Source organism: Chrysemys picta, chromosome 4, assembly GCF_011386835.1.
Source record: "Chrysemys picta bellii isolate R12L10 chromosome 4, ASM1138683v2, whole genome shotgun sequence".
NCBI classification, from domain to species: Eukaryota; Metazoa; Chordata; order Testudines; family Emydidae; genus Chrysemys; species Chrysemys picta.
This window is the reverse complement of record NC_088794.1, coordinates 96,492,583-96,510,882: the sequence shown is the minus strand read 5'-3', so window position 1 is coordinate 96,510,882 and position 18,300 is coordinate 96,492,583. Positions and strand designations below refer to the sequence as shown.

At 43.7% G+C, this 18,300-nt stretch overlaps 2 protein-coding genes across 3 annotated transcripts in view; one reads left to right on the top strand and one right to left on the bottom strand.

Moving 5' to 3' along the window:
* The first annotated feature begins 5,363 nt into the window (after nucleotides 1-5,363).
* On the top strand, nucleotides 5,364-7,535 carry INAFM2 (InaF motif containing 2). The gene has a single exon (XM_008169946.4). It carries the CDS (start codon nucleotides 5,747-5,749, stop codon nucleotides 6,155-6,157), a length of 411 nt encoding a protein of 136 aa, XP_008168168.1. The 5' UTR covers nucleotides 5,364-5,746; the 3' UTR covers nucleotides 6,158-7,535.
* A 6,854-nt stretch (nucleotides 7,536-14,389) lies between these two features.
* Nucleotides 14,390-18,300, bottom strand: part of CCDC9B (coiled-coil domain containing 9B) — a 103,392-nt gene continuing 99,481 nt past the window's right edge. For both annotated transcript variants that reach the window (XM_024106679.3, XM_005284715.4), the window contains one exon: nucleotides 14,390-17,091. The gene's annotated coding sequence lies outside the window, so the exon portion shown is untranslated. The remainder of the gene's footprint in view (nucleotides 17,092-18,300) is intronic.

Here is an 18,300-nt window from a genome sequence, read left to right as displayed (position 1 = left end):
ACTCAGCTGCCTCTTGGCACCATTGCCTAGCAACCCCGCTGCTCCCAGAGTGGACAGAAGAGCCAGCAGATCATTTAAGCCTTGTAGCAACAGGAGCACAGTGGCTGTTCAATGCATTCTATTTCTGAAGCTGTGCCAGACCTGCTTCCTGTACTGATCCTTGCTCCAACCCACATCTGCTGCTGTTCCAGCCCTAGTCTCTACCTTTCTCTAAAATTCCTGCCTCCGGCCATTGGCTTGTCTCCTGGCTCCGGTTCCACCTTCCAGCTCTGCTCTGACCATTAGGCCTGAGTCTTTCTCTGACCACTAGAGTGTATTGCCCACACCACAGTGTGTGACAGTGGCAACCCAGTAAGCTACATTCTGTTTGCGTGCCTGACATGTTCATTGGCTACAAAATACCTCTGCTTTCTCTCCACCCCTGCAGCTCTTCCCTCGAGCTATGGGAGACTATTCAATGCACAGTTTGACCCTTTTCCTAAAATGCCAGGGACAAAAAGAAAGTATCATTAAGGTAGATCTGGCTTCCTGGCTCTCATTTGTCTGAGTGTGTTGCTTTAAAAGTTGTTATTAACAGGGTACTAAAGAGATTAGGAACACAGGGAACACCCTTTCAGCTAGCTGGCTGCACTCTAACAAAGGGACATCAAGAGAAAACCACACTGATTTGCTGGTGGTGAAAAGAAAAGCTTATGACTGACTGGTGCGCACGTCAACAATTTCTTACGTAATTAATTGAGCTTGTCATATCGAGCACAGAGGCAGCCAGGCCTTGGCATGGGGGGAGGAGGGGGGCAACCTTTAACAACATCTAATTCCTCTCAACATTTTGGTGGAGTTATTTTCTTTCAATTAACCTTTAGTTGTGACAGTTTTTAAAATCCCTTTTGGCATGGTAGTCGATTGTGTTTCTGCAGAGCATCTGTGTAACACACAGTCTCATAAAATGCGCTGCAAGAAGTCAATCCAAAACTGAAAGGAAAAGGGATGGTTTAAGATGAGATTTTAAAAAAAGGATTTGACTCAGTGGTTCAGAGGAAGGATGGGAAGATTGTTCCAGATAGATGGGGCAGCGCCAGGGAAGGAGTAGCCATCAGAAGTAGAACAGGACAGAAACCAAGAGGAGGAGTGGAATGGGCTGCTGGGAAGTAGGTGGATTTGATATCAGGGAAGTAGGATTACATTAGGCAGCTGTGACTGCTTCTTATTACACTAATCATAACCATCTCACTGTTACCTTGTGCTTCCACTACCTCTTAGATGTATCCACCTGTTATCTCTTATATGTAGATTGTAAAATCATGGGGGCAGCGACTGCTTTTTGTTATATGTGCATCTAGCAGTGCTTGAGTCCTAAAAACAGAAGTGTTGAAACACATTTCCGGTACTATCACTAATTGACAGTACTGGAACGCTGCTCCAGCTCTGAAAGTAAGTGCTTGAATGGTGTTCCTGAACATGACATCAGGACTTGAGCCCTGGCCCGTGATGTGTAGTGCCTAGCATAATGGACCCTACGCACCACCAGAATACAAAATCAATAATCATAAAGTCGGAGGGAGTGCATGTGTGGGGAGTTTTGAAGATGAAGACAATGTTGGAGAGGAATCCGTTGGAAAGACGAGAGATTGGGGATGAAATGGTTCCCCATCCTGCAGGGTGTGAGTAGACCAGCTTTGTCAGTCTTTACACCCTGAAATTTAGAGAGCAGGGCTTAAGGAAGCACTTTATGAATTACAAGAACTGAGATAGTAAGTCATTTGGGTACAAACCAGGATTCACAAGAGGCAAGATGATGGTAATCTGAATGATGGTAATGCAAGAAGAGGGTGACTAAGAATTTATGAATTTGGGGCAGACTAATTCCTAGATATATAAACTCAGAAGGAAGTTAGGCATTAAACTGAGATTGATAGGGGGTTCAAGGAGACTTTTTTCCCCAGAAGAAGGACCTTAGCCTTTGTAGCATTCAATAGTAGGAAGTTACGGTGTAGCCAAGAGCTGACTCACAATGGGGAGATAGATGGGAGATAGAGGGATCAGTGAGTAAGCTGAGGGAGATACAAATGTGGGTGTCTCCTGTTTAGAAGTGATATCCAAGACTGAAGATAGCAATAAAATGTCTCAAAGGTAGGAGATAGGTGAAGAAGAGAAGAAGTCCAAAGACAGAGCCTTAAGACACTCTGTAACAGAGGGACTGATGAGAAATTGTAAAGCCTCCTTCCAAAATGAGGAGTCAGAAAGATATATTCAAAGCAGGAGAAGAGTATGCTGGTGTGTCTGATTTTTTGCTTGAGGTGCTAAAGAAGGACAAAGTGGTTGAAAGGATTGAAAACCACTGAGAAGTTGAATAAAAAACAGAGACAGGGATGAGTTTATCATTAAATGTTAAGAGAAACCAGCCAGGAAGAATTAGTCAAAACTCTGCTTTTGTGAGAACTAGGGTCAATTAAAAATTTATTTTGTTGGAATTGAGAAATTGCTTCCATCTACTTAAACTCAAAGTCTATGAAACAGCAAAACCCTTGTGTGTTACAGAATTTCTAAAACAACGACAACTTATTTCTCCAGTTCATGAAAGGTTTACTATTGTAAATCATATCTTATAATTATTCAGATCCCTGGAACCTGACTTCAGTTAGGGCAAAGTGCTCAGGTACCACAGTGACAGGTGTAGTATAAAAACTAGAATAGACTAGAATAGGTGCTTGTATGAAGATGTAACAGCCATTAACACATATTTTCCACAGATATAAACTGACATTGTGGGTGATGCTGGCGTTCCAAGAAATAATATTTTGAAATGATAAGGCATGTCATAAGTTGAAGTTTAGTAAGTTGTCTATGTTAAAGAACAGTCCTGTTAATTTTTTGCTCCTTTCAGATCACAATAAAAATGCTGATTGTTTGCCAAATGGAAAAGAACAAATATTTCATTTCCCAGTTTCTAAAATGCTGTTACTAGTAATACAAAAATAAAATAATATAAAAAAGCAAGTACAGTATAAAATATGGTTTTATATTGTCTGTTTCAAGTGTACCTTTGACTGGTTTGACTGGACTGATCTTGATCTCTAAGTTTGACTGGACTGATCTTGAGCACTCTGCCCCAATTTAGTTGTTTCCTTTCCCAGTAGCCTGTCTAGGATTTACAAGGGGGAAGGATGGAAAGAAGAGTTGGGGTGGGGGTGGCTTGCTATGCAAATTATTGCTGAGCTTTCAGGTCAAAACAAGTCAATTTTTGCGAAGAATTTTGAAAAAAACAGTTTTAAGAGTTTTCAAAACTTTTAACCCTTTTCAGTTAAAAAATTAAATATTTTGTAACCTTAATTCTCTTAAATTATTTTTCCAGAAAGGTAATCTCACATGGGTGCTAATTTCTTCATGGCCCGTCAGGGCACCACTAGTTTCTCTAGCTCCCTCTATACCAGTGGTTCTCAACCTGTGGTCTGCAAACCCCTGGAGGTCCACAGACTATGTCTAAGATTTCCAAAGGGTTTCCTATCTCCATTTAAAATTGTTTAGGGGTCGGCAAATGAAAAAAGGTTGAGAATCACTGCTCTATACCATTTCATGTCATTTTCATCCCTTTCACAGTTGCAATATCTGTAGCCATTGCACCTACAGTGGCAACACATCCGAAGGAGAGGAGATTTCAGGGGGTGTTACTCTTACTTGACTGAGAAAATCCCTCCCAACAAAAACTCAGATTAGGCAAATCTGTACTTTGTTTTCTTTTGCTTAAAGCCATCTAAGGTCTCAACAGACTTTGGAGGACCTTATGCAACTGAGTTTGACTTTACAAGAGTTTAAATGTGACAAAAAGAAGAACAGGAGTACTTGTGGCACCTTAGAGACTAACAAATTTATTAGAGCATAAGCTTTCGTGGACTACAGCCCACTTCTTCGGAGCATCCGAAGAAGTGGGCTGTAGTCCACGAAAGCTTATGCTCTAATAAATTTGTTAGTCTCTAAGGTGCCACAAGTACTCCTGTTCTTCTTTTTGCGTGCATCCGAAGAAGTGGGCTGTAGTCCACGAAAGTTTATGCTCTAATAAATTTGTTAGTCTCTAAGGTGCCACAAGTACTCCTGTTCTTCTTTTTGCGGATACAGACTAACACAGCTGCTACTCTGAAACCTGTCATAAATGTGACAAGTTGATCCAAAGCCTATTGGAGTCAATGGGAAGCCTCACTGAGGGCAGCGTGGCTCTGGAGATAGAGCATTGGCTGGGCCTGCATGAGGAATGGGCTTTATTTCTGGGTCTACCACTGGTTTGCAGGATGACCTTAAGCAAGTCACTTCCTCTCTCTATGCATCAGTTTTCTCATGTGAAATTAGGATAATCACACTGATCTCCAGGGCTTAAATTCTCATAGAGTATTTCCTGAAGGAGCTGGGCTGGGGCTTCTGCCCCACGGATTTGAAAATATTTACCTGAGCTCTGCTCTGGACAGCTCCTGCTGAATTTAAGCCCTGCTGATCTCCTTTAGAGCTCTTTGGGATGTAGGTAGGGTGACCAGACAGCAAGTGTGAAAAATCGGGAAAGAGGGTGGGGGGTAATAGGATCCTATATAAGAAAAAGACCCAAAAATCGGGACTGTCCCTATAAAATCGGGACATCTGGTCACCCTAGATGTAGGGATAATAAGCTCTATATAAGAGCTTTATTAGGGGTCAGCCCCCAGTAGAAGGGTGCCATAATTGCCTCTCACCAAATTCCCATGACTACCAGGGTAGCTGCGACTTCCTCTAGCATTTGCTGGAATTGCAAGCTGGGCCACACACCCATTGCCATTGAGGCACTATAAAGTCATCCATCCTCTGACAAGGAAACCCATGTGGTAGGTATTTCTCACCTCTGTCTCCCTTCTCCAGTGCTGGACAGCTGTGGCTTGCTTCTTCCCCCCTGCCTCCCATTTGGTTCTATATCTCTGTAGTGTTGCACTGCCCTGGGCAAAGCTTGGTAAGTTGGGTTGGGTGATGACACGTGTTATAAATATGAGCGTGAGGACACTCTGTGCCAGCAGGGCTTGGCTGACACGGTGCTGAACCCGGCGCCTCAGCGCCTGCACAGCCGCCTCAGCCGTGCTCGTCCTGCCAGCTGATATAATCCCGGTCAGGCGCCATGCCCGGACCGTGCTGACAGTCGCAGGGAAGCGCTGCGGGCCTACTGCGCAGAGCGGGACATGGCCAGCAGCAGCCAGCCACGTGGGTCGGGCCGCGCGCCGCCGCCGCGGGTCTGTGCGGGGCCCGGAGCAGCGTGGCACGTGGCGCTGTTGACAGATCAGTGCCCATTGGTGGATTCGGGGCGGGCGGGGCCGAGACAGCGGTCTGCCCTGCTCGGCGCTGGCAGGTGGCTGCCCGGGCGGGCGGGCATTGCCCCTTTAAGGACACGCCCTCCTCCCTGTTGCCCCTTTAAGAGCCGCCCATCGCTACTCCTCCCCCTCCCGCGCGTGTTCCGCGCTGCGAAGCGACCACCGGCACCGCTACCAGGAGACACGGAGCGCGCGGGCCCCCGAGCGACGCGAAGCGCGGGGATCTCGGCGGAGACGGCGCCTCCTGCCCCGGCGGCCGCTTGGGTCGCAGCCGCCGGGCCCCGCATCCAGGCGGGCAGCAGCAGCCGCGGGGCCGCCAGCCCCTCCCCCGCGCCGGGGCCCCCGGCATGTCCTGAGCGGGGCCGGCTCGGCGCGGAGCCCCCACCACGGAGGGGGCGGTGGAGCAGCGGGCCAAGGGCCGGGCCCCCATGAAGGAGAAGGAGCCGCCGGCGGAGCGGGGCAAGCCCGCCACCTACACCGGGGACAAGAAGGCGCGGATGGCGGCCAAGACCAACAAGAAGTGGGTGCGCCTGGCCACGGTGCTGGCCTACGTGCTCTCCGTCTCGCTGGCTGCCATCGTGCTCGCCGTCTACTACAGCCTCATCTGGCAGCCGGTGCGCCAGCCGACAGGGCCCAGCACCCCCGGCCGGACGACGCACGGGCCCCACACGGAGCGGCACGGGGGAGCCAGCCCCACGGAGCCGCTTACGCGGCCGGGTTCCGGCCAAGGGGCGGCCGGGACTGAGCTCGCTGCCACCTCGACAACGCCACCGTCGAGCAACGAGCCCGGCCCAGCCCCCGACCCCACCGTGCTGCAGCGGGTGCATCGGAGCCACTGATCGCGGGGAAGCGGGGGCCGAGCTCGGGACATGGCGCAGCCCAGAGACCCCACCCGGACAGGGGCCCGGCGGCTCCCTCTGCAAGCTACCGGCCTCCACCGACCCTGACTCGCCTTCGCCTCCGCCCGGGGGCCACGGGACCATCGCCCCTCGCTCCGGCGTCTGCTCCTTGCGGACAGTGGCGCGGACACGCAACTAGAGGCTCTGTTTGCCCATCCATCGGTTTGCGCTGGACTCGGGCAGAGTGAATTGTAATTATTAGTTTTAATACGGTGTAAACGGTACTGGGAAGCCACAGAGAGTGGAGCTCAGGTATGTCAGCCTAGCTGAAATGTACCCAGATGCATTTCGTTTATATCTGTGTATGTATTTGTAGATATATACAGTCGGACGAGAACTGTATAGAAGTGAGAGATATGCTATGTAAACTACACAATGAGCACACCCTGACTGGTTTTAAAGGGCTATCGCAGGAAACCAAGCTCCAAAGTTGCAATGATCCTGGTGGCTAAAGGATGCCTAAAGCCATACAGACCCCGTCAGAAGAGTGCATGTGACCCCCAGCTTTACTAAGTTTCTTTTAGTAAAGAAAACTCCATGCTGTGTTGGATTTCTAGGCTGGGAGAGGGAAAGAATGCAGCGTATTCTCTTATTTGCTATGCTCATCAAGAGTGATTCCAGAGGGCTGTCTTCTTCTGATTAGCATCTCCAGAGCTATGGTTTTGGGTCTCCTTGTATGCATCAGTAGAGCCTGGTTTAGATTAGGGGGACAGGGTGGGTTTTTTTGATTCCGGCTAGATTACTTCAATTGAAAGCCCTATTTAACACAAATGTACTAACAAGTGAATATGTTTAAATCTACTTTTGATCTGGTTTAAAAAAAAAAATGAATTGTACAGCGGTGTCTGCATCTGAGTTAAATATGGTTTTCAATCAGTTTTCTAGCTTGGGTTTTTTTTTATAGCACCTTTTCCCTTAATTTAGGCATGGCTTAGGGAACTTTAACTCTCAAGGCAAACATGAGTGGTAGGCATGGAAAGAGAACACTTCTACCAATAGAATCTTAGCTAGTATTTTTAGTCTTTCCTTCAAGAGAATTCTGTGGCTTAATATTCCCCATCACCAGGGTCAGCTTTTCCCTTTGACTCGCTGTTGATGCTCTGTTCTTCTATTTATGCCACTCTGTTACCTGTGAAATGCTACTGGTGTTCAAATTTTTCACCACTTATAGGATCAACTGAGAGCAGAATATGCATTTAGAGGCAGTGTTCTATTGTTTTGGAAAAATAGCTTTGTTTACTAATGAACAAACTTATTTAAAACATGTGAAAGGTAAATTGACTTGTTTACTATATTAAAATATTTTTTGCATATGAAAGTCTCTCTCTCCAATATGGCATTTTGTTTTTTTTGGGGGGAGGGGGACTATTGGGAGGAACATAAGTGAAAACTACATATGTGCTACTTTGGCTGGGGATGGTGAAATCTCCACTGATTTTGGAGCTTAACTCCCTGTATGCAGTGATGAGAGATGAGTTTCCATTTGAGAACTTGCTACATAAGGCAGCTGAAATGCTGTGTCAGTGGAAGCCCCAGGGCCTGTTCTCTTGCCAGCTTGAAACTAACTAAGCTTACAGGCCAGTAATTGCAGTGTAGCCTCATCTTATGGCCAAACTGCAGAACTTTCAAAGTTGATTGATGTAATCTGGTGACAACTAACCTGTGATGGGCAAGGCATGTTGAGTAGACTTTCTTTAGACCTCTCTTGGTGTGTCAGTAACTCCATGGGGCCATTTTGAGAAACTATGAAATGCCTAGGTTTAGCAAATAGCAAAAAGAACTTGAGCCTTAGTACTTACTAGTCTCTTATTAACAAGTTGTACATTTAAATCGGATTGCTCATGAGCCTTCCAAACGCAGACGAGCAAGTGTATGACATTTTGTAGTGTTCTGAACTGTCAGCTTGTCACCTTGCAAACAAAAGAACTTGGCAAACCATTTAAATGTTAGGCTGTGGAGCCACTAAGCCCTTGTGAAGCTGCCACTGGAACTGAGATTTCAGCTGCTAAGTTTAAAGCTGTAAATGTGCTCTGATATTGTCTATATAATTCTGCCATGTAAGCTATATCTGTATTCAAAAGACCTGTATATTTAGGGAAAAAATTAAGGGGAACAAAAATATATTGAGATTTCTGCCTAAACTTGTATGCTTTAGACTGATCTTCTCACGCTTTTTGAGAACATGAGTGAAGATGAGGAATAGAGGAAAGGGACTTAACTAACATAGTGAAGGAGATTGACTTTCCTTGTGGTCCATGCTGGGTAGGTGAAAATGGGTGGGAAAGGGCATTGTATTTAACTTACCTCTGTGGATCGGGAAGAGGTGGGAATGCTTGTGCCTTGAATGGCACTTGACAGAAGAGGGAGAGTATAATGGTTTTTGGTGGGGAGGAGACCAGGCACAGAGCTTAAACTTGCCTGTGGTTGGTAAGCATCTGGGAATAGAACTCCATAATTATCCTCAGAGCAATGCTATCACAATATGCCTGACCCTGTGAATGGACAATTAAACTAGCAAAGAACAATTATTTCTAACTTTGTATGGGCTGTGGGGATGAGGAGATGGGGTAGCAGAGGGTCTGGCAGCAACACTTTAGACAAACCGCTCTGAGATGTGGCTTTTAGTTCAGATTGCATTGGTTCCACAGTTTGGCTGTTTTCATTTGCTGAACCACTTGACCTATAACTAGACATGAGGATTGTATTAGCCATTTCCTGCAGGCAAACCCAGAGATGTAAGCTCCAAATCCTAGGGAGGGAGACACTTGTAATTCTTCCCAGTTATAGTTGTCACTGACCAGCGGTGGCCTCTATTAGAAATTACAGCTCTCCATAGGGTTGGGAATGATGATTATTTGAAATGCTGCCTGTGTGCTAGTTTGATCTGGGATTTGTCTTCCATATTCTAAGGGAGATGGGTGTGGAAGAGAAAAAACAGAGTAATTCCTTGGTGCCAGTAGAGTTTAGACTGTTCCTGGGATTGGTCACTAAAAGCGGGCCAGTAGGGCAAGGCTGGTGTTAGGGAATTTGGTTTTTAATTTATTAAAAAAAAAAAAAAACTCCAGAGGCAAAAAACAAGGACTAGATGGACCTCTACATAGATCTGAACTTCACTAATAGGGCATGTCTGGCTGCTGCTCTGATCAGAAATTGTGGTGGAGTCTCACGGGAAACAAGGAATGTATTTGGGAGATACATACACTTAGTATTTTCCTCTTTAAAAACACTTGCTCTCTGAAGATTAATAAAGCACTGTTCAGTATAGCAGCCCATTTAATTCAATTCACTTCCCCTCCTTTGTGGCCTCTTTCCAACCTGTCCTGTTACTGTGGAGAGATGCCCTGTACTCAATGCTTTTCATCTGTTCAGAGGCATTTATGTGAAAGTGTCTAGAGTATAGTACAGTAGTAATTTGACATGGTAAGCCCCATCTGCTCTATGAAAATTGACCCATTGCTGACAACTCAGCTCCCCTGAACTGGTGCTGAATATGGTTGAATTGCTATCGTAATAAATAGGACAAAACCATCTTCAGCATCCTTGCATGAAGTGTGAATGCAGTTTGTTCTTGTACAAAGAGTTTGTTCCAGCGATGTCCTGCTTGCTGATGGAATAAGGCTGAGGCAAAGCAGAGACCTTGATCTCTGAAGCTGTTACAAATGGTTATTGGAGCATTCCATTAACTTTACTGCTATGCTACCAAATGTACAAAGAGAAAATGTGGCGTTTAAAGCTTCCAAAGCAGCTGCTCAGATTCAGCCTTGTCATAGAAGATTTTCCAAGAGACTGGTCATGATTGTCATGGCAATTTTAGTAGCTTTAATACATTCATTTGGCTTTTTAAAAAGCCTTATAGATGTTTGAAAAATCTTCAGACAGGAGCAAGGAATCCAGATACCAGATTTAGAAGTTATCAGGTGGTATGCAGGATGAAATGGCTTCTTCATCTGGGAATGCAGTGCAGGAATGAGCAAGTTCGTAAGTCTATCTGTCCTCTTACTGCCTTTGGTGTCTGAGAGTTTAAGAAATAAGGTATTTTCTTACTAGGTACACTTAAGAATACTTATAATAACTTAAATGACTTGTCATAATTGGTTTCTATGTGCACTAACATTTTCATCTAGAATTTTATGGATTTCTTGGGAAATGGGCTTACTGCACAGGGTGTAAAAGCTGGATTGCTAATATATTGGGTCATGAATCTCTGGATTTATAGCCATGCTGTGCTGTCTTTGGGCTGAAGCTGAGTCATCTGTGTCTAGAATCTCATTTTAATTCCTTAACTACATAGCATATGCACTAGCTTGCTCAATTTGACAGATTTTTATTTTATTTTTTAAATCCATGCTACATTGCCAAATGATGATCCACACAGCACTGACTCTGGACCATTATAATGCATTTCAACCTTTCCCTTCCCAGCCATTAAATAAAGAGGGGTGGGGGGGAAATCAGTTGCGCAAATTAGAAAAGAACCATGGTGGTTGAAGGAACACTAGCTGGTCAGATTTGGCCTCAGACTTGTTTACATCTGAGGGGAAAAATATTACAAATCCTAAATTCCTGAGAAATAGTTCCTTTAAATTTTTTTTAGAAAGTCCAATGGAATCAGTTTCTTTAAACAGACATTTCTGTGCACTATTTCCAGCCCAAACACTGAAGTGGTATTATAGCAGAGCACCATCTTTGCTGTAAAGGTTAAGGCCAGCTTTCTGTTTAAATTCTAATGTATGCAAATCCAAGAGTGGAAGTGAGTAGTCTTATCTTCATTGCCCAAACTGAATTTCAAAGAGTAAACATTTCACCCATTCTGCTAAGTTAAATATTAATGCTTTGTTTTAATAATCAAATGTGGTATAGCTAACAATCTTCCCAAACAGCCTTTTACCTTGCAGTTTCTCCTTTTAAAAATGTGGTGGTTATAAGAATGGGACTGCTATATCTTCTGACAAATCCTGTTGTGATTTTTAATTTTAGTGAGTTTTGGTTACTGACACATTCAACACGGTAGTGTTAAAAACCGCTCAGGAGAGGAAACAAAATAAATTTTCTGTCAAAAGTTACAGCACGTTCATATTATACGTTGGCTTGATTTTTGTCTCAAACTAGGAGATGCTTAGATAATCCCACAGAGTTGCAGTCTTGCCCCAGTTGAGAACAAGATGACTGCAGTGGTGGTGTCATGTCCAGTGTGCAGAAGAAGAAGGTATGCTTATTCAGAAGGTATATAGAGCTGAGCTTGAAGAAAGCAGAGCATGAGGCCAGCGATGAATGAGGTTGAAAGATGCAATTTTGAGGCATCTAAAAAGCCTAAATCCGCCCATACGGATGCTTGCTGCAGGAAAAAGACTTGCAAGGGACCATTCAAGATGAAAGTCTATTCTGTGCACTACCATAGCTACAGCATAGCCATCTGACTTTGCTGCTGTTGGTTACTGATGGACCTGCAATACTAATACAGCTGTAGAGATTAAAGCTTTATTTTAGTCCTCTTGTTTTAAGAACCTGTCAACTTTGTTCTGATCAAAGAATGTTTTATTGTTGTATGGAACAGAGAACATATTTTTATTATTATATCAAGTCTAGCTTGGTGCTGAAAGATGCATTTATAAAGAGTAAATTTGATATGGTGACTGCTGAGGGAGAATAAACAAATACAGGGCTGGCTCAAGCTTTTTTGCCACCCCAAGCAGCAAAGGGGGGCGGGGGTAGATAAAGCTGCAATCGGCGGCACTTCAGCAGCTGCTCTACCACGCCGCTTCATTCTTTGGCGGCAATTCGGCGGCGGGTCCCTCAGTCCCTCTGAGTGAAAGACTCACCACTGAAGACCCCAACATACCGCCCCAAACACCTGCTTCCTTCGCTGGGGCCTGGAGCCGGCCCTGAACAAATACCAAGTTGCCTCTAAATTGCTCTTCTAGACCATACTAACACTTTTTTTGTTTTCAGAGACAACATCAGGCCACGTTGCTTTAGCCCTTAATTCTGACTATATTGTGTTTTGTGGATTAGAGCTGCGATCCTTTTCTACTATGTGAGAGAATTCTGAATTACTACTACTTTCATGGTTCTCTTCCAGGGAAAGAAATGGAAGCCACCAAGACACAACTGTCAATGCCTGACATGGCCTACAGCCTGGTCAGCTGTATCAAAAGCAGCTGGCAAAACTAAAATAATCAACATGGTCACTTGGTGAAATTCATAGGCGAGTACAAGCCTTCACATCAGAGGTGGAGGGAGTGTATTCACATCAGAATATCCCATAACCTGGTGGCTAGAGCACTCACGTGAGAGGTGGCAGACCCCAGTTCAAATTCCTTCTTCCCCTCAGGTGGAGCAGGGACACTCAAATGGGGTGTCTCCCCCATCGCTGGGAAGTATCCTAACCAGTGGGCTAAAAGGTATGAGCTGTGGTGGTTGCTGCTTCTCACTTATAGGGGCCAGTTTTAGGGGATGAGGTTTGGACACTCCTAGTGGAGTTAGGCACCTACTGCAGTTGGCGACAGCAGAGTGGGAGTCAGGGTTGTGAATCTCAGTGGGGCCTGATTCTGGGATTTAGGTGTCTAAAGTGTCAGGCACCTGAATCCTTTTTTGAATCTAACCTCACCTGCTTATTACAGTAACCTTGAGTAATGGCTGTAGAAATCCCTATTTGAAGTCGATGATGGGTTTGTATGCAGTAACAGTGTGAGGGGAGTTCTCTCTATAGGTGAATTGTTTAACCCATCATTGTTGTGCAGAGTCTGTTAAGGAAGACTATTGGCAGTTTTTTAAACAGTACAATATTTCCATACACAGCACTAGCTCTGTGCTTGTAATTAGCTGTACATAGCTCCCCTACTGTATAACTATAAATAAAACACTGTTAGCTCTTACATTTTGTACTTTAAACATAAAAATGTTTTTCATTGACTGGCATTTTTGGTTCAGGCTCATAAACCAATTGCAGCCAATTTGTCCAGGGCAGAGAACTGGTGTGGAAAATCAGTAATGCTCCTTTTTACTATGAAATACTTCCCCTTTTAAATAATACTCAGCATGTGTGGGGTATTGTTCTAACTAAGCCATGCAGTATACCTCCGAAATAGGTATTAACTTCATTACAGCTGGGCCTACTGAGCTTGAGCTGCTGTCTAGCATTCTCATTTGTTTCCCCTGCACTAACGGACCGGAAAGGGTTTAGAACGACCACCTGACCATTCCAGTTGAGCTGTGTTTGGGGGTGTCTTTCTCTGTGGACTGTTTCACCATTGCCACCCCTCGTTTTCTTTGTCAGAAGATCTTGGAGGCAAGACTTCAGTCCACCAAAACCTGAGAGATCATTTTCAGTACTGGTTTTAACTGCAGTGCTTAGCTCACCAGGCTGGTGCTAAATCTTTCAAATTGTGGAAATAACTATCCACAAACAAGCTGTTCTCTTGGTAGCAAAACTGTACTCCATCTGAAAGAGTCCTTGCTGCTTTCCTTTTAACTGGAAGTCCTAAAGTCCAATCTGAAGGAATCGCAGGGCTGTCAGCCAGTGTTGAGAGAAAACAAATACCTCTGTAAGCAGATGACTTAGACTGACTGACTGCCCTTCACAGGCTTCTATTATATTTATGCCCAAATAAATCTGTTAGTCTCTAAGGTGCCATAAGTACTCCTGTTCTTTTTGCTGATACAGACTAACACAGCTACCACTCTGAAATCTATTATATTTGTGCTACTATTCTTGCAAACAGAAATGAATGGCTGTTGTCATCAGCATGGAAAGGATCCAGCCTCAGTTTACTAAGTAGGTATTAGGCTAGGTAATCCCTGCAAATTTCCCATAGGCCAGGTTAGCTAAGTCAGAGCACAGAGGAGTGTGGTGGCTTGTATATTTCCTTAAAATATGTAAGTTCTGTTTTTAAATAGAGCCTTGACTTGCAAGGCACGGTATGGTAGAACTTGTAGACATGGACCAAATTCTTCATAGTGATTCACAGTGAGGTTGATGGGGAGTCTGTTAAATGGGATGGTGTTAACATTCCTACTAAGAGTATGGTGGATTTGGGAAGACTAAGGTGAAGGACAAGAAATAAAATTCATATCCAGCTTCGCTGCTCTTGATAAAGAAGCCAAAGGTTACGACTCCCTTTTAAAGACCTTTCTAGCCATCGTCAAGAGAGAGAAATGTTAACAAATTGGAACTTTGTCTTTTCCTCCTTACAACTTTTATTTAACAAAAATAATCCTTACACTTCAATTTTTCAATCACCTCAACCTTCCCCTATATATAACCCTGGCACAGAAGAAATAAATAGTAGTCATGATTCTCCAACAATTGGAACAAACTGTTTTCAAACAGAATGAACAGCCTGTCCTTAATTAAGGAAACTTAACATTAATAGCATGGACCATCTGTACAGTACCTTCCATGAAGTCCATAATCCTGTTCCTCCTTATGCACTACTTATTACATGAGCTTGTGGGGAAGAGGGGGAATTAAGCAGCAGTTTTTCCTGATGCTGAATTTAGCCTAGCACAAGATGCTAAGTGTACCGCAATTGAAATTGAATTCATCTCTTTAGCTGTAGATCTGAGGTCATGTGACAGTGAAACATTTTGCATACTACCCCATCCATGGTGCCTTAATTCTGACTTGGAGGAACAACCTCCAGGACAAAGGGAATATTTTGGTTGTGAACCTTTTGGGAATTGGACTGAGATTACCATCTCCTTTTTACATAGGCTACCAAACTATAAAGCTATATACTGCTAATTACTTTAAAATTCCAGTCTGGTTCAGAGTGAGGTCAGGGTGCTAGATATAAATGAGTTTGTAACTAATTACTGGTCCCCTGATCCAGCTGCCTCCAACCCAGTATCTTATGGGATGTGGAAATTCATCCTTTAAATTGCTAGAAGAACTTGCAGGATTGAAGCAGTTTTATAACCCACTTCATCTGTAACTTTAGCTCTAAACCGCAGGAAAATTGTTTCTAATAGCATGTTATAATCATGTTTTATCTTCTGCTGCTTCTCTTGCTAACACCCTCAGGGTGGGTCAGTGAACTATCACAAATGTGGTATACACAAGAGATTGCCTAATTCTGTCCTCTTGAGTGAAAGCCAGCTGAATTCATTGGCTCTGAATTACGGGGAAAACCAGAACATCTCTCTGTGCAAATATTCGTTTATTAAAACAGCATTCCAGTGCACTCATGCCAACCTCCTCAGTAAAGCAGTCTGCCATTTAGGTTAGCAACACTTCTTGAGGGGAAACCAAATAAATCTCCATGCCCACAGGCACACATCCACACACACGTTCACATCTCCCTTCAACGGAGAGGATGAAACTGCTTCACATCTCAGGCCAGGTTTGAAAATGAGGACAGTCCCCCTTCTCTGTAAGTCATCAGCTGAAAATATGTAATGTTATCTCTCAAGCCCACTTCCCATCTTTTCTTTAATTGGATGACATTTTTGAGCCAGGTCCTTGATGTAAATTAGCATGTTTTCATCTAAATCAATGAAGCTATTCTGATTTACCCTAGTAAAGGATTAGTCAAGTCCTTATGAAAAGTGTCTTGTCTTAAGGCTAAAACAAAAGAACCCAATGTGGCAGATTCCTGGGAAGTCACTATTGTACCACCTTATGCAAGCAGAAGGCTTTGGAAGGTTAAGAGAGCAGAGGGCATGGTTAGGAAAGTGAAAGGATCTCAGAGGAAACCTGGATGTTCAACCCTAACTAGCCCAGAAGTCTTTCCACAAATATCCTCACATGTGCTAGCAAATTCTTGGTGGGTTGGGTAGAGAAGGAGGATTACCATGTTTGAATGCCCCTCCTAACCTGGCCTGGTGCATGTGATTTTAGGTGCCATTAGCTCGCTTGACCAAGTAGGTGCCAGTTGCTACTGGGTTTTAAGCAGACCTGGTGCTTTGCCAGGATCCCTTCAAGTGGCACTCATATCCATTCAATCCAGTATCCTACTCAGGAAAGCCTAATCTCCACAGAGTAAATGTGCTGCCTGCCACTTGTGCCTGCTAAATCCAAAAGGAGGAAATGGTGACCTCCTTAATAACATAGTGGCACCAATAAGTCGTTCTGAGCCTTTCAAAATTATTCATGAACCACAGTGTAACTCCTTAACACTCTACCTCCTCAATGCCCTGTTGTCTACAGGATGACTGTACGACAGTACATCCTTGCATCCCTGCCAACTCTTAAGCCATTTTGAGGCTCTAGTATAATCCGCCTTACCCAACAACCTTCAATTTCTCAACCACCTACAAAACTACACTTTAACACCTCCCCAAAAAACCCATCTCTTCTGTCACCGTTTCTCATGAGGAGACAGGAACCCCCACCCGAATACCTTCTAATCTGGCAGTTGCCCATTAACTACAAAGCTACAAGATAAGCGCTCCCCATAAACCCTTAAACCCTTCTATCACCCTTTCCTGGAGGGTGCAGTATCCTGTCAGCCCTTAAGCAGGAGGGAGGCGCTGAAAACCAAACCTCAGTTTTAAATAGAATTGGTTATTAAATAAAATAAAGTGCATACAGTAGATAAATCATGGCTTGCCACACACTCACAATGTAAGAAAAACAAATACAAAATAAAAGTGACCGTGTTTCATCTTCTCTCCCCTCTGGCAATTTGATTTGTAGGTTTCTCTGTCATTTGGCACAGAGACAGGTACTGAGAGGTGATGCCAAAATGGTGACCAGTCAGTTTCAGGGAGGTGAATGGCTACTGACCAGTGAGATCTAGTTTGTGGTGAATGTTGATATTGGATGATGAAAGGTGAAGGCCTGGTGCCCGAAGCTGATTTCATACAAGCTCTGAGAGTGAGGAGAAGATTGTGCTCAGCTTCCTTTCTCATCAACCACCCCTTAGCACTTTGTCCTGGAAAATCAAAACAAAAAATGCCAGAATTATCAGCCTGCAGAGAATTGCTAAGCAGCAAATTAAAGTGTCTACTGCGTGCTAATGTGATCTTCCTGCATAGATAGAATGTCCACAGGATTCCAGCATAAGTAAACTGGGAAGGATTAGAGTTTATTGGGAAATGTCAGTAAATGTCAATTTCACTGTATGTACACAAACCAATTAAAAAATATTTCCATCAATAATAAAAATTTACAAATAGGCAAAGTATGAAAAATGCTGCTTGAGAACTTATTAGAGTCTGATTTAAGGATGTTTACTTTGTATATTTTGACATTTGATGTTGACCATTTGACTTTTAATGGTTATAAAGTTTTAACTTTTTGAATCTGTTTACTATTATTAAATAGTTATTGTCTGACCTCTGCATAATTTCCCACAACTGTGAACACTGAAATAGATAAAAATAGAAAAGATGCTTTTAAATAAATTAGTCAGTATTATGTGTTGAAATTATATATATAAAAATATCTAATCCTGTCCAGTTTAAGCCTAATCTACCTGGAGGCTTAGCTTCTAGATCTAATGGCTGCAGAAGACACCAGGGGGTAAGTGTGGTGTAAATGTCTAGATAAAACATAGAGACGGAATCCTCCTCTCTTTCCGATAATACCCTACCTTTTTGTCTTGACCAGCAAGAGCTAAATATCTTCACTACAGGGACTATGTCTTTGTATGTACTTGTACAGCACCTTGTACAATGGGGATTGGAGCCTCTGGGCACTACTGTAATATAAATAGTAAATAATAATAAATTTGATCCCATGAGATTCATGTGGCTTGGTGTTGAAGCAACAAGTGTAGATGAGGAGGGGTATATCAGCTTTTTACTGGACATAGCCTGGTATTTCCCATGTGCTGGACCTTTGCCTTGTAGCAGCTTCCAGACCTAGATACATTGATTTTAACAAGGAAAGACAGTTTTTCTTTTCCTTCACTGGCTGCTCCAGTGCCCATCAGAGTTACTGAATTAGCATTTTCAAGCATCTGTGTTTAAATCCATGGACCTGCATTTTGCTGATGCAGATTTCAACACCCAGTGTGCACAAGACAGAGTGGGGATGACAGAAGGAGGGATATAAAAGGAGACAGGCATGTGAAGTACCATGAAAGAAGGAGAGAAATAGCCTTCGGACAAAAAAGGGAAAGACACTGAGAAGCATTTAA

Coding starts and splice junctions, on each gene's coding strand:
- INAFM2 (XM_008169946.4), top strand. CDS start 5,747: ATGAAGGAGAAGGAGCCGCCGGCGGAGCGGGGCAAGCCCGCCACCTAC.